The sequence below is a fragment of the Calypte anna genome, chromosome 27 (genome assembly GCF_003957555.1).
Source record: "Calypte anna isolate BGI_N300 chromosome 27, bCalAnn1_v1.p, whole genome shotgun sequence".
NCBI classification, from domain to species: Eukaryota; Metazoa; Chordata; class Aves; order Apodiformes; family Trochilidae; genus Calypte; species Calypte anna.
In genome coordinates, this window is record NC_044272.1 from 2,414,642 (window position 1) to 2,441,170 (window position 26,529).

A 26,529-nucleotide genomic window follows, 5' to 3' on the forward strand; every position below is an offset into this window, starting at 1 on the left:
CAAGGACCTGCTGTGGGACAGGGAGAAGCTCTGACCCTGGGACACTGTGAGCAGAGAGTGAAGGGTGTGTGATGCTGCAAGGATTTTTCCCAGAATTCATTAACCTACTTCACTCTGCAGCTCAGAATAGCTTAAAATATTTGCATTTTAACATCACCCAGGCAGAAGCTCTGCAAAGGTTGCTGTGGCATCCAGGAGCTGAGCTAAACCCAGATTTTTCTGATCAACCAAGCAAAATATTAATCACTAGTACAACTCATCTCCCTAAATTATCAACTTCCCTTTCTTCTTCTTCTTTTTTTTTTTTAACCTTTATTTTTATGTAAACTGTTGGCAAAGTCAAACCTTCTTAGCTAAAAAAATACTCAATATAAAACACATGGCAAAGACAACCAAGAGAGGACCATCCTGCCTGATGTCACCCAGATGTTACTTTTCTCCTGTTGTGCCATTCCAGTTATTCAACAGAAATTATTCCAAGTATGTAATTTGCTCAGGATGCTTCACACTTGCAACCCAGAGATCACTGGAATGAAAAACCTGCTACAGCAGCCACAGAAATGTTTGGAAATCTGTGTTAATATAATCCTGCTCAATGCTGAGCATTAATTTATGCTTAATTGCTTAAAAATTGCTTTATGCTTAAAAATTTATTTATTAATTAATGCTGAGCAGTAATTTTTGAGACACAGAGTCACTGGTAAGGTGGCAGGGACATTCATGGGGCACAGAAGGTAATCAAGATTTTATATTTATAAGAATACAATCCAACAGTATTTGAACTATGGATGTGATGCTGTCAACCACTATCAACATCCAACAACTTCATTGAAATGAAAGAAGGCAAAAAAATGTTGGGGAAGAAGACTGCAAGAATCAAAATGATGAAAATGAGATGCAAGCATAGAAGGAGGAAGATTAAACTCTTCCTCTTTCAGCATTTATACAAGTTTTAAAGTTTTGAATCAAATAATTTAGCCACCTTTTCCATCCCAATTTTCACCAACTCCACTTAGTTTTAACTATGACAAATAGAAGATGGAAACTTAGGAGGGTAGCTGATGGGGTTCCAGGAAAGCTGAAGGATTTTTTTTAAGTGACTGGATATGGGGAAATGGCTTTAAACTGCCAGAGGGGAGACTGAGATGAGTTCTGAGGGTGAAACTGTTTGGTGTGAGGGTGCTGGCCCAAGGGAGAACCTGTGGCTGCCCCATCCCTGGCAGTGCTGAAATCCAGCTTGGATGGAGCTTGGAGCAACCTGGGCTGGTGGAAAGTATCCCTGGATGAGCTTTAAGATCCCTTCCAGCCCAACCCAGTCTGCAGCTCTACAGGGAGGTGCAAATCCCTCGTGGTGACCACAACGAGCTGGAATCCAGTGACAGGAGTGATGGAGACCTCAACTCACCAATGATGCCACTGTCTCTGCTCTCCAGGGTGGAGGTGGGGCTGGTGACAGCCCCGTAGGTGCAGTCCTTGGTGGTGACGTTGGTGGTGACAGGAGGGAGGGTGGAGCAGGGGCTGCTGGCAGGAGGTGAGGCCGTGCTGCTGGTCAGGGTGGAGCAGGGGCTGATGCGCTGCGTGACCGCCGAGCTCTGCGGGGAGGGGAAGGGGGAAACACATCACTCACTCTGGTAACTGGGGTGGGGGAAAGGTTTTCCATAGCTTTAGGGGGAAAAGGAAAAAAAGAAACGAAAGAAAAGAAAATAAAAAAATAATTTAAAAAAGAAAAGGGGGGCTTTTCTCTTCCAAACAAAAGCGTTGATGCCGTCCCACGTCCGAGGGGAAAGAGACCCTTGGGCCTCTTTGCTACTTCTGGCCTGAAAAAGGACAGATTCCAGCTTCCACCTTCACCACCCAGAAAACAGAAATAAAGTGCTATTTACCACAAGGCTGATCCCCTACTTTGATCAGTTTATTAACATTGAAAGTTTAAAAAAACCAAATAAATAAATCAAGCTAAAAAAACGGAATAATTGTGATGCAGTGAGGGAGATTCTGTGCTGAGTACAGGGCATGAGCTCACCTGGACTTACAGTGAGAAAAATCCAATCCAGAAAACCCTACAAAGGCCTCTGGGCCATTTCCAGCTGCTCAGAAACCTCCCCAGGGCTGCAGATTTTGTTCTGCTCTGTGAATGTTTCCTCCATTCAAGAAAAAGAATGGTGGCTGAAGAGGAAGCTCAAGGTCCCTTATCTAGAGCTGAGACAGCCCCTCCCCACCCAGGGGCTTGGAAAGAAAAAAAAAGAATAAAAAAAATCCTTTCTCAGAGTGGAACTACCCCACTTTGAGGTGAAATGGAGCATCCCTGGGTGGGGGGACAAGACACCCAACTCCAGCCTGACTGCACCCATCCTAAGTACAGAGCACCCCAAAGGTGGATTAGCACATCAAGGGATGGTAATGTGACAGCTCCAGGGGGGTGGTTTTTCTATTAAAGAGAGAGCTTGCAGCACAGTAGAAAATTAACTATTTCCATGATAATTTTAATCTCCCTCTGGTATCCATCTAAAACACCCCAGCAGTGAACCAGGCAGCTGCCACCACGTTGGCTTTTCAAGCACTCATAAGCAGCCCAAGTTTTTCCTCTCCCCATCCAATTTGCAGTGCCACAGTGGATCCTGCTCATTATTTTCCATTCTTTTATATTCCAGGGCCTTACAAACACATTTCTTTTTTTTTCCCCAAGCAGCCTTCTAGGAATCCCAGGCAAGCTGATGGCTCTATAAATTCTGGCTCCCAGTAAATTCTGGTTTCATGCACTTGTTACCTCTCCTGTCTCACATCTTCTCTCTCAACAAACCCTTTTCATCTCCTCAGACTGCAATCTCTTCAGATGTCTCCTCTCCCAGGCTGATTTTTTGTAGATCTGTTTTTAATTCTGCACAAGTCTAACACATTCATCCTAATGGCTGAATTAAAAACTCCTCGTGTGTCAGGAGTCAGTGGAAAGATTCCATGATTTTTTTCCCCTTGAAATTACTCAGGTTTATGTTTTTCTTAACATAACCTGACACAGGGCTCTTTTTTTGGATGGCTGCTGGGTAGCAAGCAGCTGCTTTCACCCTGCTGCCCACTGCAGTGGGACTGTCTCTTCCCATTTATTGAAGTCAGTTGGCTCCATCACCACACCTAAGCTTTTAAATCAGCTTTTCCCAATATTCCTTCAGCTCCCTGAGAGGACAATCAACTGCATAAAGTTTAAGAGAATATTGGCTTTGAGTTTCAGACAAGTCAGCAGAATCCTGGAAAGAGCAATGCTGATGATGATTGCTCCTGGCTCACCTCCAGTGGGACCACAACCTGGAGTGATGCACCCAGGTCTGGGTGCCCCAGCACAAGAAGAAGATGGAGATACTGGATTATCACCATCACGGGGTGATGAGCACACCTCAATGATGACTGAAATAGTGGAACATCTGACACAGGAGATACAAAGATGTTCAGAATCCAACCAGAGATGGTTCCGAGCCACTTGCTCTGAGGTGACTCCATTTGGAGTGGGCAGATTGGATTGGACAATCTCCAGAGGTACTTTCAGTCTCCTAATACACCACCTAAAATAGCTCCTATTTGAGATCTTTCAGACATGAAGCATTACAACCATTACAACCACTCTAAATTCTTCATGGGGAGGTTTTTTGGTGGCCTGGTTTCAACTGTTGAAATGTCTCTCAGTACTAACAAAATAACATCTGCTAACCTTAAACCACAGAAAAAATTACACTTCAAACCAGATCAGAATTCAGTGTAAGAATGGTACAGTCATCTTCTCTTCAGCTGATGACACCATTGTTTCATGAAATGCCAAAAAATATATTCTTATAAGTTCTTTTATTTGTCTCAATGCAGCTCCTTAAGAGCAAACTCCTTGCAGTTGGAAATGGCTTAAGTACCAGGGTGTTATCACTTAGCATTGACTGACACATTTTATTTTTGTATTGATACAGAAAAAAGAGTCCTCTCTGCAAGTTTTAAATATAAATTTCCATTGACAGAACGTTCTGTGTTATTATCACTGCTGTTTCATCTGTCACATTTGCACCAAGCTTTGAAAAACTGAACTGTTCTGTCACACTCCCATTGTCCTTTGTGCTTCTCTGGCAGCCAGCACAGTTAAAAAACAGGTTTTTTTTTTTAAAAAAAGAGAAACAGGATTTGTTCTTCAGCATTTGTGAGCTCTCATTAAGGAAAACGTGATTAAGAAAGAGGCAGCACATAAACCACACAATTTCCCAGCAATCTGGCTTAGAGAAGAGATCCTTGGACAGACTGAAATACAATGTGCCCATGTATTGGGAGAGTTTTAGTGCAAACACCTCCATTCCTTATCTTCACTTCAGCTCAAGCACTGGTGAGATTACAAATAATTATTTTCTTGCTTGAGAAGGCAAAGCATGGTGAGAATAACAAGCAGCAGCCAAGCCCCAGGTTTGGATACAAAGATTTTCTTTGCCTCTGCCATGCAAATTAAGGCATTAAAAACCTAGAAAACTTCACACTTTTAAATTCAAGTGCAAACTGGTAGTCCAAGTCTCAATTAGCTCTTAAGCAATCAATGATTAACGAAGATTCTGCAGATCCCATAAGGGTCTTCCTGCATGATTTGCAGCATTCCTTTTAGGCAGCTAAATGGAGAAATTCAGTTTGGGATGAAGACCTGTAGAAGGATTCAGAAGATTTGCTGCAGCTTGGACAGGATTTCTGTCTGGCTCCTGTCCTCAGCCAGCCAGAGGCAGATGGAAAAGGCAGAGGACAAGGCTGTTCCATGGCTGGAGATGGTGATGGAGAGGGTTCCCTCAGCCTAGAAAAGAGGTGGTTAAACTCTATCCAGGGAAAAGCTGGAGTCTTCCAGTATCTGCAGGGGGCACAGCCATGCTCTTCCCAGAAGTGCAAAGGGAAAGGCCAAGGAACTAAAGCCACAGGGCTTCTCCATTAGGGAGAAGGAAGAAGTTCCTCTCAACTGGAGCTGTTAAGCCTGCCCAGAGAGCCTGTTGATTCTCCATCTGTGGAGCTGTTCCAAAGTTGCCTGGACAAGCCCTGAGCAGCAAGGTCCAGTTTTGAGGAGGAGATGACCCCCAGAGGTCATTCCAACCCTAAGCATTTTGTGATTGCAGGCAAGAGCTGATACTGGAGATGCTCACAAAGAAAGAAAAAAAATTAACTTGGTAATTGAGGAACCAACCTCTCTTTATCTTCACCACCACATGAACAGCATTCAAAGGCCCTGTAAAACTTTCATGCAAAAATAAGCACACAGCCCAAGATACCAATCTATTTTAGAGGACAACTCTCTGCTATTTCTCTTCAGATTTTTCTTTTCTTTAGTCTCCAAAGACATCTTGTGCTTTAGAGAAGAGATGGGATTTTAATTTTTGTCAAAAGGCAACAACAAAAGGAGCCATTTATAGCAGAAAGCTCTGCTTGGCTTTGAAGTATACAGTTCAAATAGGTGCCTGTTAAAAGTACATTTTCTAGCATAATGTATAGTAAAGTACATTTCAAATCCACCACAACTTGCATAAAAATTGAATGAAAGCATTAAAAGCCTAATGGATGTGTTAAAGGCAAAAACTTGTCAAAATACTTGGGTTTTTTGGCTCTCAAGCATACTCTAGATCATGTAGAAGATCAAATCTTTTCTGGTTGAAATCTGTAGAGTGGGACAGACAGACCCAGGGTGCTGACCCCCTCCTGGGCTCATCTCCAGCTTCCCTTCCAAGTGGCACAGATTGGGACAGCATCATTGGTGCCACCAGGGCCACGCTGGGCATTCAGCCTGAGTGTACAGAAACATCTTCTTTGGCTGTAACTTTCCATACCCTGCTTGTTTGGGGTTTTTTGGGTAATACAAGACCTTAAGTCAGGTTCTCTAAATTGCACTCCTGTTGAACAGCTGACTTGTGCAGAGTCAGGCAGTGAATGAAAGGAGACAGAATCAGAAGTGGGCTTCTTTCTGAGTTCCATGCTCTTCTGCTACATATCAGGGTATCCCCCTGTCAACTGAAAATTAAGCCCCCAAAACCTGTCCTCTAGCACCACTCTCATCTCACCAAGATGGCTGGGATTTGGATTATTGTCCAGGTTTGAGGGGAAGGAGGGAGAAACTTGGGTACTTTCCACAAAATCTATGCTGCAGCCCTGAGCTTTTTGCTGTTTTCCTTTTCAGCCAGCCAGAGGGGAGGTCCCAACCCCCATCACAATAAAGATTTTATGATTTGCTTTCTGTACATTTTCAAGCATAAAATCACCTTGTTTGGCAATGATGAGCAAGAACTGTGACTATCTGTAAAATCAGGCAGTGAAGACTTCTCTTTCCTGCCTGGAGAACCTGGAAACCTTTATGTAACACTGCTAAAACACTTGTGCAATCTTGCCACGGAAGTACAGATTATTTTGGTCACTATAATCTGATTAGAAACACTGCCCACTCCCCCTCCAACATTTGCAGAAACCAAAAAACCACCAGAAGCTATTTCAGATGGCAGCAGCTGATCCCTGGGACACGTACTTCTTGGAAGGATGATTCAACCACAGAGCTCCAACCTTTTACCTCACTACAATTATTTCATTATGAGCCTCTCAGCTGCCACCAAATCAGAAAATAAAAACACTCTCTGGCTGCTCAGCACCCAGGGGGTTGGGGCTGGGTGAGGAGGAAGGGTTGGAGGGGCCATACCTGGTTCTCATCCTGCACCTCCATGCTGTACTGGGGCCCTGGCTGAACCTCTGTGACTTTCTCTCCAAGGAGGAAGCCCAGGCGAGTCATGAGTGTGTTTGCAGCCTCATCGACGGATGGAGGGGGTCCCAGCTCCTGCTCAGTATCACCTAAAGAGGAAGAAATAAGAGATTCAGAGAGGAATTGTTTCCCTTGGCTTCTGGCTGGGTGGTTTGAGCAAGAAATCCCTGCCCTGTCTATGATTCTCTGTCAGATCTGGGGGGTTGGGGTTATTCAAAGGTGGTTTAATACCATCTGCTGATCATGAATTTGAGGCAAAGCACTGCTCCAGCTGTCAGTCTAGAAGTCAGATGTTATTCTAAAGTCAGATGTTATTTCTCCCCTCGTTGTATTTGTGTTGTATTGTGTTCAGCACCTCCCATAGAAGCAAACATCTTTCCTTGGGGATAAGGGCTCAGTTAAGGTCTGGTCAGTGTTAGGGCAACAGTTGGACTCCATGATCTTGAAGGGCTTTTCCACCCAAGTCTGTAATCTTGCTCTCTCTGGACAAGAAGCATCAGAGTCACCTGGGGAAGGAGATCTCCTGGACCACACCAATGGAGATGGCAGAGCTTTCCTTCCTCTTCTCTAAAAACTACCTCTGAGATCCTCCCAGAGAAACCATGGGTCAGTTTGAGAGCACTCCACAAGAGGCAAAGCAGCCAACCTGCACTACCAAGAACTTAACAAGAAAGAACAGGACAGAAAACCCCACATGCACCTACTACCATCATCTGCTGTTTCTGACACACTCACAGATACGTAGAAACCAGACACTGAACCTGCCTGGACAGTCCCAGAGTGAGTCTTGATACAAAGCAAAGTCCCTCTGCCAATTCCCCCTCGACTTTGTAAAACAGTTTAAAACAAGAAGCTGATTTCATCCTCATTTTTCTCCAGCATCTGTATGAAGAACAGCACAGACAGGCTTCCAGCTAGCACAGCACACCTGCCAGGCATGGACATCAGTATTTCCCTCCCTTTTACTCTTTGTAAAAGAAAATAAATCTAAGATGATCTTTGACTCTTGCATCCCAAAGCTAAGTTGGGTTCTGAAAGTCAAGTTCTCCCCTGCTTACTCCAGTGGCAGAATTAAAGCCTGAAGGTCAAGTTCTCTCCATGTTATGCTGAAGCAATATTGTGCTTAGTGCAGTTGTAGGAGACTAATTAGGATTTGCAATTAGTCTCCAGTTAATTATTCATTTGATAATGTAGAAGCTGGAAAAGAGCCAATCTTGATTTCCCAGCTCTGTCCTGGCTCGGGGGTGCTCCAGGACTCAGCCTGAAGCTGCAGTGAAAAGATTTGATATTAAATACTGCTTTTTGATAACTCTGGCTGAGGCCACAGATCACAGAATCTGGGATGCAATCTCTGAAAATGTAAGCCATAGCTGCTTCCAGAAATTCCTATTCAGGACGAGCACCTCAAAGCTTTGACATCTCTTAGGTGTCTCACTTACACTGCTGCAGATGAGGAACGTCTCACATGAAGCCATCTCTGCATTCATAAACAACACCAACTTTGGGAGATGAGCAGCTGGAGCTCTCCTCATGTGGTGACTTCACTGCTATGAAAATGGACTATGTAGTATGATGAGAGAAGCTGCCTTGGAAGTTACTGAATCCCTCTTGTGCAGCTTTAGACAATGCTGAGATGAATAGGATAGGATTTAAGGTAGAGACATATTTAGATGGATGGCCCAATTTTCTGACCTGCTGACCATCCCCACCCAATCTGCAGGCACTGGATATCTCTGGGAGTCAAATCCAGAACAGATACATTTACATAAAATGAAAATTACATAGACTTTTTATTTCCAAGGTTATTTGTTTCTTGAAAAAAAAAGAAGACATTTGGAATTTATCCTAGATTTCTGTAGCTGGGCTATGGCTCTTTCTCTAACTGTTAAATGCTTATTAAATATTTCCCTTTTCTGGCTTCAACACACATAAACAGGTTGCCCCCAGAAGCTGTGGCTGCCCCATCCCTGGCAGTGCTGAAGGTTGGATGGGGCTTGGAGCACCCTGGGCTGGTGGGAGGTGTCCCTGCCCATGGCAGGGGTGGCACTGGGGGGGCTTTAAGGTCCCTTCCAACCCGACCCAGTCTGGGATTCTATGATATAAAGTGATACTCATCCCATGCTGTCCTCCACAGCTCAGCAGAATGAAAAAGCTGGACCTTAAAAGCTTATCCCAGGTCATCATGTAAGAATGCAGAAGACAGACAGGACATTACCTGCTCTGCTGACAGCCCTAATTCACCTGGGAGATGCCGCTGGTGGCACCAGGTAACCAGAGCTGCAGCAGGAGCAGCTGAGCTCCAAGAGCAGCATATTTAGTGACAAACTACCCATTATTTTATTATTAAATGGCTTTCAAAGTACTTCTCAACTTAAGCAAAGCACTGCTGGACTGGATCAGTCCCTCCTTTGGCTCCAGGTCTTTAAAGATGAGTGCAGTCATTTAAGTGAGTGCCAAAGAAGAGACATAACAACTCCAAGGTGCCTCTGAATGGGTATTCTGGAATGAAGCTGTAACTTGCCTTTCAAGGTTGACAGTAAGACTTAATACCTTTCTACATTCCGTGTAAAGCCAGAAATGGCTTTGTTGGGTTTTTTTCACCCTCACAGTGTGTGCTCTCCAGGTGATGCTGAAGATAAACTTTACAGACACCTCAGTGCACTCAGTTCCTGCAGCCAGAGCAGGGAAATCTGAGCTCACACTTGATAACAGAACCAGCTGAAGGTATTTTTAGCTATCCTGACACTACTGCTGCAACAAACTACAGCAGCTCACACACATCTGACAGTCACCTCCAGGATATCCAGAACCAGGGGAAAAGCTGCCCAGCCACACACACACAACCCCAACCTCCATCAGCAGCTTTGAGATCCCAGCACAGTTTGTGGACTGGGGCTGCTGGGCTGAGCTGGGACACAGGGATCAGGAACAGTAAAAGCTGGAGCAAAGTGCTCAGTGTCAGGAGCTGGAAATTTGAAAGAATAAAGAAACTTTAATCCCCCAAAGCATTGCATGTGCATGAGTATTTCATAGAGTCCCAGACTGGGTTGGGTTGGAAGGGACCTTAAAGCCCACCCAGTGCCACCCCTGTCATGGGCAGGGACACCTCCCACCAGCCCAGGGTGCTCCAAGCCCCATCCAACCTTCAACACTGCCAGGGATGGGGCACCCCCAGCTTCTGGGGGCAACCTGGGGCTCAGCACCCTCACCCCATGGAATTTCTCCCTCTCATCTCTCCTCTTGCAGCTGCAAACCCTTCCCCCTCATCCCATCTCTCCAGGCCCTTGTCCCAAGTCCCTCCCCAGCTTTCCTGGAGCCCCTTCAGGCACTGGAAGGTGCTCTGAGGTCTCCTCATTGCATCTTTTTTTCTAGGCTGAACAATCCCATTTCAAGAGTGGTTTAGACTGCAATTTTATGTCCCTATTTTCCTGTGGAGCAGACAGCTTGGGATTTTATAGACAGACACATAAAGCAAGAGGAAGGACAGGGTTCACCATACCCCACTCCTCACCCTCCCAGATCTCCTGTGAGCTTCCCTGCAGCCATCAGCCCACTCCACTTGTCCTTCCATGCCAGCTGACAGCTTTACTTGGCTGCTTTAGTTACTGATGTCTTGTTTGGGTTGAAGCAAGAGCTTTTTAACAACAAGCCCTGCTGCAGTGAAATGGCCATGGCAGGAATGCCAGAGCCACCTCAGGTTGGGCACCCCAAAAAATCCTGGACTCACCTCACCCATGTTCAACTTCAGCCAGAGACTGAATTATTTCTGACAGAGTTGACTTTACAGACAGAGCTGCATTTCCTGATCCCCATGTGCTAAACACCTTTTCTAAATCTGAGTAAAAAGTCTTTTCCTTAGCAGAAAGGAATTTCCTGGAGCAACTTTTCCCCACTTGGAATTTGTTGTGTTTCATTTCAAGGCACAACTTCCCCAACCCCAAAGTCAGCACTTCAGGTGCTGATGTCAAGAGTCAGAACCAAAAGAGATTTATGACATGTTTGCCACCAATCCAAGGACTTCCATCACAGATATTGCCTCCAGAGTACAAACATATTGCAGTGAATTGCTGATTTCTAAGAACGTAAATAAAAATCCATGAACAGTTCCAAGACAGATTAGTCTCAAAAGTTGCAGGCTGTTTGGAAGGAGAGGTCATTTGTCCAAGCAGGAGAGGGATTATTTTATTTAATTTTTTTTTTTTTGCTAAGGAAAATGTAAGCAACCAATCTTGTGCACTGCAAAACCAAATGAACTCAAAATTAAGATATTCAGATTCTTTTGTAGTGAGCTCTACAGAAATTAAAGCTATCTTGAAAAGGAATAATATACAAAAGCCTGGATGAAACAGGCAAAGGAATTTTAGGCAGAGTCAGCAAAAAGCTGTACTAAGGGATACTTCTTTCTTGTAATCCTTAATCTTCAGAAGAGAGAGGGGACTGCAAGCACTGAGGGACAGAAATAAATAGAAGCTCCTAGAGAGATGTGAAACAGGTTGTCCTTTTAGATGAAAGCCCTCCACGTGTTGAGGCTATCTGGCATTCTGATCTATCAGAGCAGAAGAATGCTGGAACAGTAAATCAGAGCCTAAGTGGAACAAACAGAAGCAAAAATCAGCAGGGGAAGAGCTTCCCACTCCCCAGCACTGAGCCACAGGGAAGGAAGGCAGTCCCAAACCAGCATCAGCCATCAGATTCCCAGTGCTCCCTTAGAAGTCCAATCTTTAGGGTAATGGAAAAAAAAAAACAAACCCTAAAAAATCAAAAATCCCACCTAAGTGTGACTTAATTCTTCCAAAACCAGAAGAATATTTGATTTCTCCATCTCCAGCCCTTCAGGAGCACAATGTGGGGTTTTTTTCCTTATTTATTTTGCTTCTGGTTTGAATTCCAGTGGAACAGCTGCCCCAGAGGATGGATGGACATGGAGCCATGCAGAAGGTTAATGGGATCAGGAGTCTGGAAAGCCAGGAGGTCATTTTGCTAAGGAGAGCTTGTGTTGCCCAAGGCCTGGGGGACAGAGCAGTCTGTTGAGGCTGAAATGCTGGGCTAGGAGATGGATCAATGGCCCAATGGATCAGGAGGTGGGGTGGGATGGATCAGAGCAATAAGGACACCAGGAGGGGTGAAGGGAAGAGGAGGGGGAGGAGAAGACAAAGCATCCATGGACCTGCCTGAGAACTCCTCACCCATGTGACAGCAGCAGAACAATTTTCAAATATTCCACTTAATTAATTAGTCATAAGAAATAAACTAAACCCAACACTCAAGTTATTTAGAAGCTTCAAAAATGAATGTAGACACCTGAGGCTCAAAACTGCAGCTTTTTTTCTTTTTTCTGCTTAAAAGCATGGAGCTTCTGGAGCCACACCAGCTCTCAGCAGTGCCACGCACACCTCCACACTTTCCAGTGACTTCTGCCATCCTCTGAAGTTAATGACAATCTTTTTTTATTTTACTGCACTGCCAAAATGCAAATTAGGAACATGATAACCTGAACTGCCAAGCAATCTCATCCCTCTCAGCCTCCTTCCCTTCAAAACCTTCAACCCACTTTAAATACGTCAGAAGGTCTCTGCAATTCACCCTGGAATTCACCTGATTTAGGACATTTAGGAGCAGTTTGCTGGCTCCTAGCAGCCCTCTCAGATGTCTTACCTATATATACTTTCTATTTTTGAAGGGGTCAACTCTTGAGCACCTCTGTTAACATCACGTGCATGGATGAAGTTCCTAAATGTCCACAGCATTTCCTTTAGAATCAATCCAGCATTTTCTAAGCACAGTTATTAAGTTTGCTCTTTTCAAGAAAGGATTCAAAACACAATGTTTCTGAACATCATGATTTTCAAACACTGCTTCTGTTCTGCCTCTTCAAATCCTGTAATGAAACCTGCCACCTATTTCAGCTGCAATTGCTTCCAAGCAAATGAAATCTCTGTATGATTTATTCTGTAATTCTGGGACTTGTTTGCTAGTTATCATCATCTAATCTCTCATATAAATGATGTAGGGCAGTGCCCCAGGAGACACTAACAAGTGCCTTTGCTCCAGAGAATGGTTATTCTTTTACTTCCAAAACATCAGGCTCCAAATACAACTTCCATCCCATCTGACATCTATTTCTACAAGTGTCTAAACCAAGAACAAGTGGGTAACAGTTCACTCAGTGGCACCCAGCACAGAATTTGGCTGAATAAAAAACTGATTTAGCTTAAAAAAAAAATAATTCTTCAATTAAAAAAGAAATAATTGTAAGAGTGAGCACCTATGGAATACCAGAAAGAAGTGAGACCATTGCTGGTTTTGATCTGCAATTGCATAACTGTGGAGTTTAATTTAACAGCTTCCCTCCCTCCATGTGACCTGAATCCCTCCCATCACTCCATACATCTGCTTTAAATTATTCTGGATACATTTGAGCTATATTTGGAAAATGCCCTTGACCATTTCAGCCTCTCCCTCTAATCTCAGAATTAATGGAAGGGTTTTTTTCATTAGTCTTGTTTACATCAAGAAGAGATTTTTTTTTTAAATTTAACCAAGGAGGGACAAAAGCCACCCCAGAGGCTTTCAATACTTTGTAGTTCTGTAAGAGCAAAGGAAAATGGTCCCTCTGACTTCAGTCACACCAAGGACAAGTGGCAAAATAAATATATTCCCTTGTTTGCTGATAAAACTAACACTGAAGGATGGGGGTGTTCAAACCCTGGCTCTGACTTGTCCTGGTCCCCTCATGCTGCTCCAGCCCTGTCTGCTCTGGTGGCTGCTGCTTGAATCCATCATTTCTGTAAGAAACTGCAAAAATTCCCATCATCAATTCCACTTTTTCTCTTGCAGGAATCCCACAGACATCTCCTCTAAAAAGAAATCCCAACAAAAGAAATTCTCCTCTGCACTGCTCATCATGCAGCTCCCTCACCAGCCATAAAAATCACAATTTCTGGTTGGAAAAAAAACTTGAAAATCATTTTGAGTCCAACCAGGAACTCAACTCTACCAAACATTAACTCAACTCCACCAAGCCCAGTGCTCAAACCAGGTTCCTAAGCACCAGATCCTTTAAACACCTCCAGGGATTGTGATTCAAGCACCTCCCTGATATCCTTTAATATTCCTTCAAGTAGACTGTCAAAACCAGAGTGATTTTTAATCACAAACCATCCTGGGCCAGAGATAGGCAGTAAATGTAACTTCAATGCCATCATGAAATGATTCAAATTTAGATTAATAATAAAAATAAACCAACAACTTTTCTGCAGGCACATTTGGAGATGACTTCTCCTGGGTTTCAGCTGCCATTTAAGAGCCAAACAAAAGGAGATAAGGGAAATACAAGGACACTGGGAGCACAGATATATTTATATTAAAAAAATAAAAATAAAAAGGCCACAACTATCCTAAAGAGGAGCCTAGGCAAGCAGAACACTCCCTAAAAACACATTTACCCTTAGATCCCTGAAAAGGTTCCTCAGTTCTTGAACACTTCAAGGACAACATGACCAAGGCAGTGAGTTCCCAAGTGATGGAAAGCAGAGGAACAATTATTTCTTCCTTTACAGCTTTGGCATTTCACCTCTAAGATTTCAGCTGATCATGACCAGGGGTCCATGCTCCTGGCTCTCAAGGTGCAGCCTCTCATCAGCCACTGACTGATGAAAGGTCCTTGACTCCTACATAAAGCTCTTTGGAGGTTTGGGTTGTGGTTTTTGGGTTTTTTTAGCTTTCTGAACTGACCTTTTGTTCCAGCCAGGTTTGAGGATGGTACCTTAGACTCTTATTGGGGCATAGGGGTTTTTCCTATGAGTCACAATCTAGAAAAAGAACAAATATTCCCTTCACATATTATTTGCTAAAATCTGTGCTCTCTGTGACTCAGAAAAAAGAGGCCAGTGGGGGAGACAGAGGAAGGATGCTCCAGTCAAGACCAAACCAAACTATTCTGGACCCTGCAGTGAGTTACAGACCACTGGAGGAATGCAGGGATGTGTTGGTGGGATCAACACTTCCCAGCAAGGCTTTACCTGCAAGCTGGCCCCCAGCCAAAATTGTGTTGGGCTTCCAAGTGATTATTTTTTTTGAAGTGGGTGGCACTCAAATCATCAGGGCCATAAAAATGTCCAAAAATTCTGCTCTAATAATGCCAAGAATCTGCTGTGGTGCAGGAGGTTACGAGCAAACTGATCTCTGGTGTCCAAGTCCCAGAAAAAGCCTCAGAGAGGATGGGGGGAATGCAAGGATCAACACAAATGACAGCAAAGGGAACAATCTTCATGCTGGATAAGGATAAAGCAGTCCTTGTTCTGCAGTCCTGAGGAGGGTTAGGAAGTCAAGGCAACTGGGAAGGGAGCAGAAGCAGTGGTGTGGCTTTCAGAGCCCTGCATATTTTCACTCAGGAGAAGCTCTCCATAGCATCACTGAGGTTCAAGGACTTTAAAGGATCTCTTGGCCTCATGTAGGCAGTAAGACATGGGAATCAAGCTTATAAAACAGCTGAACAGTTTTCTATAAACTCATCTACCCATCCACCTCTCCTCCTTTTGTTAAAGCTGGTAAAATGAGTACTAAAGGGTAAGGGAAGTCTGATGTTGTCCATCAGCCATGAAAAGGGTACATACACTGTCCAGGGAAGGTCTCCAATGTTCCAACCAGACCAGAAAGTCTCATATCAAGCCCCACGTCACATCTGCCCAGATGTGGAAGCAAAGGAAGCTTTACACTGATCCTTTAAGCCCCAGCAACAGGTTTCAGCCTCAACAGGCTTGGTTTGCTGTGTACATATTTACTCACTGGCAAGACAGAAAGCTAAATATTCAATAAGCCAAAGTTATTAGCACAAGAAAGTTACTGTTCCCCCAAAAGGCCAACTGAAAGCAAGCACTCCTGTTTGAGAAGGCAAAACAACACCTTAGGCTTCCCTGGATCCATCCTGACAGGCAGCCAAAGGTGCCAAGCTGCAGGAAATTCTGCTGCTAAAGCAGCTGAGGTGAAACTAATTCAGGGGCTACCCAGGATATGTGGCTGGGCAGGAGCCACAACACTTTGAACAGTTCTGCACATAGAGTGTGTCTGGAGGACTTCAAGCCTTTTCCTCTTTTCCCTTTTTATTTCTCCTCCAGATAGAGGAAAGCAAAAGCAAGGAAGTAAAGGGGAAGTTGGTTGTTAGTAGAGCACTTCAGGAAGCCTCAAGAACACTTTATGGAAATGATTCAGCAGGTAAAACATGCAAAGCAATAATAAGTGGAATTCATATTGTTTTCACTTCTTCTCTTGAGCATCTCCTCTTTGACAAGAAGGTTGAAGAAACCCTGAACTGTAAACCCAACCACTGCAAACCCAACTCTCTCTGACAGCAAGTGCTCTGTGGCTAATCCCAGACAGACAGACACATCTGCAGGTCTTACCCCACCTTCAGTATTCCTCTCTCAGAAGGAGAATTTCAGCCCAAGGTAGAGGTGTTTTTGTCTTGCTTTATTTGGGGAGGGTTAAGTTTTGGATGGTCAATCCAGGAACTTATTCTGAAGCTGTTTCCATCCCTCAACAGGGCAGAAGGAACCAGCACTTACTTCCAAGTGAAGCAGAAGAAAAGTCAATGGCTTCCATAGCAACCAATGCCCCAAATTGCCACAACTCTCTTCTGCAATTAGGACTGATCACAACGATTTCCCATTCCCTTCAGGTCAGTGGGCTTGATAATGCTGGGACAGCCACAAGATTCAACAGTAAAACCATTTGTCAGGCCTTGGATGGTTTGATTATTCCCTTGCCTTCCTCCCAATTCATCACTGTCCAACACGACTGAGGCTGGACAAGGATCCTGCTGGTGGATTTTGTTTGGGGTTTTGTGGGTTTTCTTGGCTCCCTGCCTGTATTTTCACCATGAAAAATCAGAGTACAACACCATCCATGCACTCCCTGTTAAAGGGCTTTTTCCTACCACCTGAAAAATGTTTTCCTTTAAAGAGAAGAGTGTGGTTTCCCTGAAATGAAAAATACACATTTTCCACGCTGAAAAGAAAGCAGCAGCAAGCAGATGTCAACCTCAATTACTCTTTAACCAAAGAAAGAGAAAAAGGAGTGATGAGATGAACATAAATGATGCTGTGATGGTAAAACCCTCTCCCCCTTCCCACCCCCCTCCCTGCTGTCCGTGGCGGCGGCACCGCCGTGGCACCTAACGCAATTAGAGATGGAAACAGATGCCTGCCAGCCTCCTGTGGCTCAAGCAAACCCCCCCTTGAGCAGACACTGAAGATTTGTGTCCTGAAATTTCTGAAGAAGACTTCAATCAACTGAAAAGATAATGCCATAACACACTTAGCCTTTGAAAGAAAACCACTGGGTAATAAATCTCGCCAAACGCAACTGCGAACGTCGAGCTCGGCCAAAAGGCAATTACCTGAAAGCCTCATCCATCTCAGGCTGCTTCCAATGGGTTTTCTGAGCACTCAGAAGTCAAAACAGGATTTTAACTCCCGTGCTAAAAACTAAAAAGCAGCTCCAAGAAAGATGCCCCCCGTGACAGACATCTAAACAGAACCAAGAAGGCAGGCGCTGCCCCTGGGCAGGAGGAGGGAGATGCACTAAATGCAGAGGGAAAAAAATACTGCACATTAAATTGTGAATCACCAGACTCTTCCAGAAAAGGTTTAAAAGCTGAAGAACAGAGTTTGGAAGGTCAGCTCCTGCTCTGATCCTCCCTCAAGAGCTATGGTGGCCTCACTGCTCAGACACCTGAAAAGAAGGGAGATGGGAATGCTCCTGGCAAAGAGCATCTGAAGGACCAGAGCAGAGACAGGGATGCATCCAACCCCTTTCAGACCCTCCTGCTAACAGCACCACAAAGTCAATAAAAAAAAATAAAAATCAGCAACTTCTCTGCCACAAACACTCCTAAATCAGCAAGGACTTGACTAAACTCTAAATCACAAAAACTCCAGCAAAAAATACAGTTCTGATAGAAATGGGGTTCTCAAAGGCATTTTTGGTCATAATTTTAAATGCAACTACTGGAAGAAGTGGGTCAATTCCTGCTTTCACTTTAAGAGATGAAATCCACCTTCCAGAACTTAATGGCTAAAGTGGCAAAAAGAGAATATAATTTAATTTTTTTTAAAATTAGATCATGTTTAAGGTGTCAAAAGCAGTAACTCCCAGCCACTGCACGAGAGGCCAAGTGGTGGCACAGTGGTTACTGAGAAACTTCCTCCCTGGAACCTGCTGCAATGGGCCTGGAGCCTTAAAATAAACATTTTAGCACTGAGCACAATTTCATCTCAAGGCATCTCCAACTGAAATCCTCATTTCTATATGCAGACTAGCTAATGTTCTCTCCTCGTTGCTATTTAGTGTTTTAAACTGCCTTTAAGTGTATAATTTATGACATTACTTGTCAGGGATCATTTTACAAGCCACTCTACCTCCACACAATTGCCAGGCATATCTTCAGCCTTATTTTTTTTTTGTTCTTTCAGCTCAGATCATCCTTCCTGGAGACACTCAGGATTTAACACAGGATGCTAACATCCTTCATATTTTACAGGAGGGTTAAAGTAAGCCTAATGCTGAAGAAAGGAGCTGTACTTCCTTGGAAAACTGATTACAGGGGGGACTCAGCCCCTCTTTACCTTCCCATCTGGAACAGGATGCTATGCTCAAAGTCCTTATGAGTAGCCCAGATCTTTGTTCTTTCTTTTCTACTTTACACAAGGATCTGTCCCAAGCCACCTCCCTTTCTCATCTCAGTCTTTCTCCCTTTCTCAGTCCAGTTTTCCAGCCCAGCAACTCCTCCAGCCACTGCTGGAGCAAACAGAAACCTGGCTGGGTTCTTCAGAAGGAGCTGGGCACACACAGACTTCCCAGCTTGATGAGGTCCTGGGGGCCAAGTGAGCACAGAGAAATGGATTCAGCAGCTTCTTTGGGATGTGAATGGATACAGTGGAAAGCTCCAGCACCTTGGGATATGGATGCATGGATACAATGGAGAGAGGGGCTCCAGCAGCTCCCTTGGCAGGTAGGTTTTAGCAATCTGAAACCCCTAATGCAAAACTTCTCCCTTTACTCCAAGCCAGTGCTGTTCACTGGCACGTTCTCTGACAGCTGTTTCTTGCTTTTGCTTCTTTTCCTTCCTTACTGATGTTTCATGTTTCTTCAGTAATACTTCAAGGCAACAGGAAACTCCCCTCTTCCATTCAGATTGTTACACTAGCAACAAGAGGAGGAGATTAAAAGGCAAAAAAAGACATTTAAAAAAAAAACAGATCCCATTTTCAGAGCTTGTTCCTGGGCCTGGCAGGATTTTGCCCTTCATAACCCCCTGGCAAGTGAAGCTGGGGCAGAGGGAAGAGACACAGGTTGGTACTGCAAGACATGGAGATGTGGAATTCAGGCTTTTTAAGCCCAATTTACAATTCAATTATAATTCTCAGAGGATGTAATCATGATATAAATTTATCATTATTAACAATTATAAACACAACAGTAGAAGCTATTTAGTTAGGAGAAGAAAGAGCTGCAACAGCAAAGTTTTAATGGTAATTCATGATGACTGGAAAAGAAGGAGCACTTCTCACAGCAACTGCTGTCTCAAAGGAGACACTTCCAAGCAGAGGGACTGTTTTGTTTTTTCCTTTTTCTAAGACAACTCTTTCTTTAGAAAACATTAAAGAAAACCCACATTCAAGATTTGGACAACATTCAATTAATTCCTCCAATTGTGAATGCTCTGTAAGCTCACCAGCCACTGAAAGAAACAATTTCCTGACTTCAGAGAATCATTTCTGAATCTGACCTTTTCTACTGCAGCTACAGCTTCAGGAGGGCAATGTCACAGATTTAAATGCCATTTCAAAACTCTTGACATCCTTTCTTTCAAGACCTGTGCTGAATACAGGTCCCTTTGGTTCATCAGCTAGGGAAAGCCAAGGGAAGAAACTGCAGAATTCAGAAAAAAATCCACCCAAACACTTGCTGCTGCTTTAAGACAGCTCCAGTCCCAGCATCTCCACAGCCTCCAGCCCTTCCCAGGCTGCCATGTTCAAGTTGGAAAGAATGTGGGTACCAGGTTGGAGGTGAGATGCAGCTTTAGCAAGGTTTTACAGCATTCCCACACCTGCACCAGGACTGCCAGGGCTCCAAGGAATTTCTGGGACTGCCTGCCCAAAGCACCAGACCACAGAGGGTTAAGCCAGGGACACAACTCACTTCTATTCATGTTTCAACCAGAGGCCTCCAAGCAAGATACTTTTAAGAGCAGCTACTACAAGATACATAAATTACAAGATTATTTCTTTAAAATATAAATAAATCCAAAAAGCAATATTCTCAGATGCAGGTAACCAAGATCCCATCGTTTTGCATTAGTTGATTTAATGGCTTTTCTGAAATGCAGTTTTATTCCAGCAGCATTAAAAATTAAATTTAAAGTAGTATGGCCTCTGGATTATTTTTATCTTCTCTAAAGCAACTCTCCAGGTCTTCTGAATTCCTCAGAGGGGAGAGCAGCCACACACAGATTTGCAAGCAAACAGAAAAATGGGTACCAGTTAGAAACTAATACTGCCAAAAGTCTCCATGTCAATAAAACTTAGCTGGGGATGGTCCAATCAATCATCTACTACATTTAGAAATACTTCTGGGCTGGAATTGCCTGTTCTCCCTCTTTTAAGGCTGAGCCTTTGCATGCAGCTTACCAGGGCAGTATGCATCAACGTCCAGTTTCTGTGCTGAAGAAAGTGTTGGGGAGCCAAGCTCAGACTCTGGGATTCGAGGGCTCTCAACAAACTTTGCTTTCCTCAAAGGGGCTAAAGAGAAGGAGGGGGAGAGAGAAAGAGAGGTCATGAGTAAGGGAAATAGCAAGCAACAGATGGAAGCACTTAACTAAACGACACTGTCAGACTCATATCAGGTTACCCTTTTTCTTTCTTTTTTTTTTTTTTTTTTTTGGCCAGAAAAAAATTATCTGCATTCTTTGCAGAGGAGATGGCTCTTGTTAAAACTTTCAAACTGTACAGTCTTACTTTAAAGTGTGAGAGTACTGAGGCACATCCTTGGTACTCTTTAACACCTCCTTTTTTCCTGCTTTATTAATTTTTCCTTAGAGGAAGCAAAGAGACCTGGATGCAGCAGCTGTAGAAAAGCTGAGACAGAGAGAGCTACACTGAGCCCATCAGTGCTTAAGATATTTAACCAAAAATATCTGAAATGAATACACAAATTCTCTGTTCAGTAATTGTTTCCTTCAAACATGAAATTTCAATTTCCAAACATTTTAAATGTCTGCCCAAACAGGGCTGGTGTTCAACACAGAAGATCAGAGGAAAACTAATGCTGTCCAAGACTAAAAATTGAGCTCTCCACTTTTAGCCTTGCAAATCCAGAAAAGATTCAAGTAATTTAAATAACAGGGAACAGGGAAAAGGTAAAACTGGCTGTAACAAAGCAGCATTGACCACTAGTGCTCAAGAAATGGGATGTTTCCACATGTTTTACAGTCGGAATTCTAAAAAGGAACCACGGTCTGTGCAACATTTGTTTCTAATAAAATAACTACTACAACACTTTGATTAAGAAGTTTTTAACCAGATATTCCTGCCAAACCAGAGAAATAGAGCTAGAGAATAAGTGATTTGCAGATTATTGCATTACATTTCAAAGTGAAAAAATCTCCTGCCCATCCAAGGGAAGGGAAAGGCTCATCTGAACAGCCCCTCCAGCACCCGTGCGGTGGTCGGCACGCTCCCTGCCTCTGGGATTCCCCAGCAAAAGAGCCTCCATTTCCAGGATTTATATTTATAGCTCTCTGTCCCGCAAATTAAATTTGGGATCTAAGGGTGGGGGGATGTTTGTTCTCGTGCATCTCCTGTAATAAAAGCTCCAGGGGCCAAAGCGACGACCTTGGAGGCAGCAATAAATCTGCTGCTCCTCAGGAGCCGCCGCTGGGAAGGGATTCACAGTTCCAAGGAGGAGGAACCAGAAAGGCCACACAGCACTTGCTGGTTCTTGCTAGCCAGAAATGGCCACCAAAATTTTCAAAAGAGGGTTGGGGAAAACAAGAGGTGAAGGGCAGGGTATGATGGGTTTAATAGAAAGTCCTTGTGAGGTCGAGCGAGGAATCAGACACCCCCCCAGCTCGGTACCAAAATAGGTGCTGATCACCCTCCTGACTCTTTCCCTGAATGATCCATCCCATGGTTGAGCCCTCATTCCATGGATGAGGCTCTCCTTCTGCACAAGAAAATCCTAGGTGAATATTAGCTGTATTTCCAGCACATTCCCCTCTGTGTAACATGAGCCATGGCAGGCAAGAGGAATGTGGGAGAGATAAGGGCAGCCCCAGCTCCAAGCCCTTTCCCCCCCCTTGGGATCAGCCCCTGTCCCACCAGCACATGGAGCCCATGGATGTGCAGCCCAGCTCAGACAGACAACCTGATGCTAAATCCCACAAGGCTGTAGTTAGAGTTATTAAAAAAAAAACCAAACCAAACAACCTCAGCCCCCATGCACACACTGGCCAAGAGCAGAGAAAAACATTCTTCCCAGTCATGATCCTGTGCCAGGTACTGATGTAAAGAAAACATGGAAATATTGAGATTATTGTTACTATGGCATGAAGATTATGTAGAATCCTAATTCTGTACAGGCCAATCTACTAATATTTCATTTGTCATTGCAGTTCTAATAAATATGTTTATTTTTCTATGCTTTAGCACAGCCCCAGGAACAGAAATCTGGACAATATACTTTAGAAATAGCTCATTTTGTCTGTCTGTGTCATTTCTGGCTAACCTTAGAAGCACAAATCATCCAACATGACACTTGGCCACGCTCATTTTATTCTGAAATCCAGAGCAAACATGGTTTTCAGAGCTCAAGTGATGGTGATGAATTCAACAGGATTGCTCCAAAAGGTTTTGCCCTAAAGACTGAGTTACTAACTCAAAGAGGAAGATGAAATTTAACAAAGAAAAGAACAGGCTGCCCAGGGAAGTTGTGGATGCCCCATCCCTGGAAGTAAGGACAGGGCTGACAATACCAACTACATCACATATACATCATTTTACAGTATTCCTGGGTTTGGTCCCTAAAAAGCAGGATTTCAGGCTTAAACCTGTGGTGCCAGCAGCCAAGATCTGCTGTGTCAACATGACTTATAAGACAGCTGCTCACTTCAAAAGGCTTCAGTCAATACAATCTTCTCAGTGTAACTGCAGAGCAGGAAAAAAACCCCAATAATTTCTTTTATTTCAGCTATTCTGAACCTGAAAAAGACCAAAAGCCTTCCTAACTCATACCTAACCCGATTACATGAAAGGAGGATTTTCATGTAAGAGAATTAAGCACTCCTGACTCCTGTCCAAATGAAGATTATCCTGACAGATTCATATTTGGGCATTAGTTTTCTACTGGAATAAATAACAACTGGAAATGTCGTCAATCAGAAACCTGGTTTGGCCATGTTGGGTTTTTGGGGTTATTTTAGCCAAGTGTTAAAGGATAACATTGATCTTTGTATAAAAGTGACAACAGTTTGCCTTGCTCCTCAACATCCTCCCCTGAGCACAGCCAAATCTTTGATCAAAGGCAAGAGATGAGCATTTGGCACATGCTATAAAACCAACAAAAGCAGGAAAATATTTTTTGAAGCATTCTATACCTGCCTTGGTCAGTCAGTGCTCTTATTTAAGTAAGATTTTCTGTACAGAACAGACAGCCCCTAGACATTAAACAGCAGCTAAATCACCTTTCCTGTTACACAGCTCGATTTTTTGGAGCAGGGAACAGTATTTCTTCCAAAAATATTGAGGGGAATAAAGGCTATTTGCAACAACCAGCTATAAAAATATATTGAATTATGTGAAGAGGTCAGTAGTTAGTAATGCTGTTTTTCTAGAACTCCAAAATGCACATTTATTGCAGAAAAATGTACAGATTACAAGCAGCCTGAAGTCCCAAGCCTGTCACTTGGGTCCTACCACCCCTTGGTTGCCAATGGCTCAGGAGGTGCTGGCAGCAGCCAGGGCTGGATGGACATTCCCAGATGGACACTCCTATTCCCAACCTCTCCATGCCATATAGAACAGGGACTGACATTTCAATAGGTAGAGTTCTGTAAAACAAGAGTGCCCATTTTGGGAACCAGTTCCTGCAGGTCAGTCTCCAAGCCAGCAGAGCAAAACTGAAAAGTCCTTTTTTTCAGTGCAAATAAAATTCTCATTCGACTTTGACAGCAACTTTTCCTGTGCAAGGAAAGCAATGCTAATTCTAGGCCAGGAACTAACCACATGAGGCAAAACAATTAGCAGGGCAAGCATTCAAGAAGTTTAATTAGAGGGCTCATTTCTGACACTTTGTGCAACAGGTGGTCTATCTTCCAGAGAGGACAAAAATACAAATTATTCCTCTCTTGGTTTTCATGTTAATTCTTCTTAACATCCACAACGACATTGGAAGAACCATCCTGTCACCCAGGAGTAAAATCTTCAAAGCAGCCAGGAAGATGAAATAGCTTAAGAACTGTACAGAATGTGTTTTTTGGAAAAGTGTATGTTTGAGAGAAACTGCTCTTCTAAAAGACTTTGGTTATCCTGTTGCTTGTAAACCTGGAGGCAGCTTCTTACACTGAAAGAGCCCCAGGATGGAAGAGACAATGAAACCCCAAGACCTGCTGAGCCCCAACAATGCTGCTTCAGCAGCTCAGACAGGAGATGCTCCACTTTCTTCCCCCTGAAGAGAAAAGAGAAATACCCTGGTGAGCTAACACTACAGCTTGGTGTGAATTAAAAAGCATACAGAAGGAAATCTGTATTTAGAATAGATAAACAGGACAGGGATAAAACTAAGGGAAAGGTTTTAATAGAAGCTGTCACGTCTGCCAGCCTGCAGAGTGCTTTTTGAAGATCCTAGAATCATAGAATCCTAGAATGGGCTGGGTTGGAAGGGACCTCAGAGATCATCAAGTCCAACCCTTGATCCATTCCCACTGCAGTTCCCAGCCCATGGCACTCAGTGCCACATCCAGGCTCTAAGATGTACAAGAGAGATGTAAATGTGCCCACCTGATGAACAGAAACCTGAATCATAACATTCCTCCAACCTGTATGCCCATCCAAGTTATTCCTGAAGCTCCTGGAAGGAGCAGTGTGGGAGAACTGCAGAAAATGACCCAGAAAACACTTCAAATACCAGGAGCTGCTGATGGATTATCCTTTTGTACATCTGCACAGAGCCCTGGGATCATTCCTGATACTGCTTGTGAACAACACCAAGCATCTAATCTGCTACCAAATAAAAAATAAACCAAAGAAAAAGGAGGATGTGTTTATTCTTTCAGAATAATCACTTTATTAGCACTGTGCTCTAGTTCAGCTTATTGAGCTTCCTAATGCCATTGCATTTTCTACATTACCAGTTCATTGTCAAGTAATTTATAGATGAGTTAGTATTATAATTTAAATAAATAAATAGTTTTCTTTAGATTAAAAGGCATTGATAAAAGCAAATTATCCTGGATTAGCTAACAGGCTTCATCTCCTAAATTCAGTTTCAGCTCTGAAAGGAATGTTTCACTGAAAAGGGTTATTAACATCTAATGACCTGATTCTCCTGGTATCAACTCCTTAGAAGCATTAGAGAAAACTACATCACAGTGCCCTGAGCTGTAGTGATGCAAACCCTGCCAGTTTGCCCCCACACAGACCCCCGGCCTCCATCAGTACCAACACCCCCCTGAGCTCTCCACACTCACTCCTCTGGGAAGATCCTGAGCAGATCCAAGGAGCCTGGCTCAACATCGAATCCTGGAATGGGCTGGGTTGGAAGGGACCTCAGAGATCATCAAGTCCAACCCTTGATCCACTCCCACTGCAGTTCCCAGCCCATGGCACTCAGTGCCACATCCAGGCTCTTTGGAAATATCTCCAGACACGGAGAATCCACTACTTCCCTGGGCAGCCCATTCCAATGCCTGATCACCCTCTCCAGAAAGAAATTCTTTCTCATCTCCAACCTAAACCTCCCCTGGCACAACTTGAGACCCTGCCCTCTTGACTTGCTGAGACATCTCCAAACTTCTCCCTGGTTTTGTGCTCCCTTTGCCTTACATTCATGATTACAGCCGAGTTTCAACCCTGCTTTGTACCTTCTTCAGCCAGAAGAGGATGAACTCATGACATTTGCTATTTTGGGGTAAAAATGATGGGTTTATCCCAGGCTAAAGAGAGGAAAGTGCATCCCAAGGGATGGGAAGGAGTGATCTGCTCTGCATTTACTGCACCCTCACCTCTCCTCACTGCTTCAGTTGAAGAGGAGCTGAATTTTGCTCTTCACCACTCTGTCTGAAACATTTCTAAGCCCAAAACTACCACAGAAATTCCATATGGAGAGAAAGCAACTCCCAAAACACCCAAGCTTTTCCAAGGTGCTGCCCAAGTTCAGCTGTGACGGGACAAGCCCGAGCAGCAGTTCAAAGAGCAAACTTAAGGAAAGTTCTGTCTAGAGAGGTAAAAGTGGGCACTTTGCACATCAACCCTTCCCCATCTTTAGTTAATCCCACCAGAAGCTGATTCAAGTGCTGGAAGGTGCCCAATGGCTACGTAATGCTGCAGAGAGGCAACTCCAGGGAAGTCTCCCTCATCCTGAAACGTCTCAAGTGCTGCAGTGCTATTGATCCATGGGGCTCCTGGAACAAATACCTGTCAGGTTCCACACAGCTGGATTACACCCAGAGATGCAGCTCTCGGGACCACCTCTGATCCCCACTGCCTCTTTATTTTGCTGAGACAAGAGCTCTAAAAAGA

The 26,529-nt window shown here is 43.8% G+C and overlaps 1 protein-coding gene across 1 annotated transcript in view; it reads right to left on the bottom strand.

The window, feature by feature from the left end:
- The window catches only part of TANC2 (tetratricopeptide repeat, ankyrin repeat and coiled-coil containing 2), a 162,303-nt gene that overhangs the window by 79,168 nt on the left and 56,606 nt on the right, over positions 1-26,529 (bottom strand). The window contains exons 4-6 of the mRNA XM_030466043.1: positions 20,425-20,535; positions 6,677-6,825; positions 1,406-1,592 (exon numbers count right to left, since the gene is read on the bottom strand). Coding sequence (XP_030321903.1) covers positions 1,406-1,592; positions 6,677-6,825; positions 20,425-20,535 — 447 coding nt within the window. The remainder of the gene's footprint in view (positions 1-1,405; positions 1,593-6,676; positions 6,826-20,424; positions 20,536-26,529) is intronic.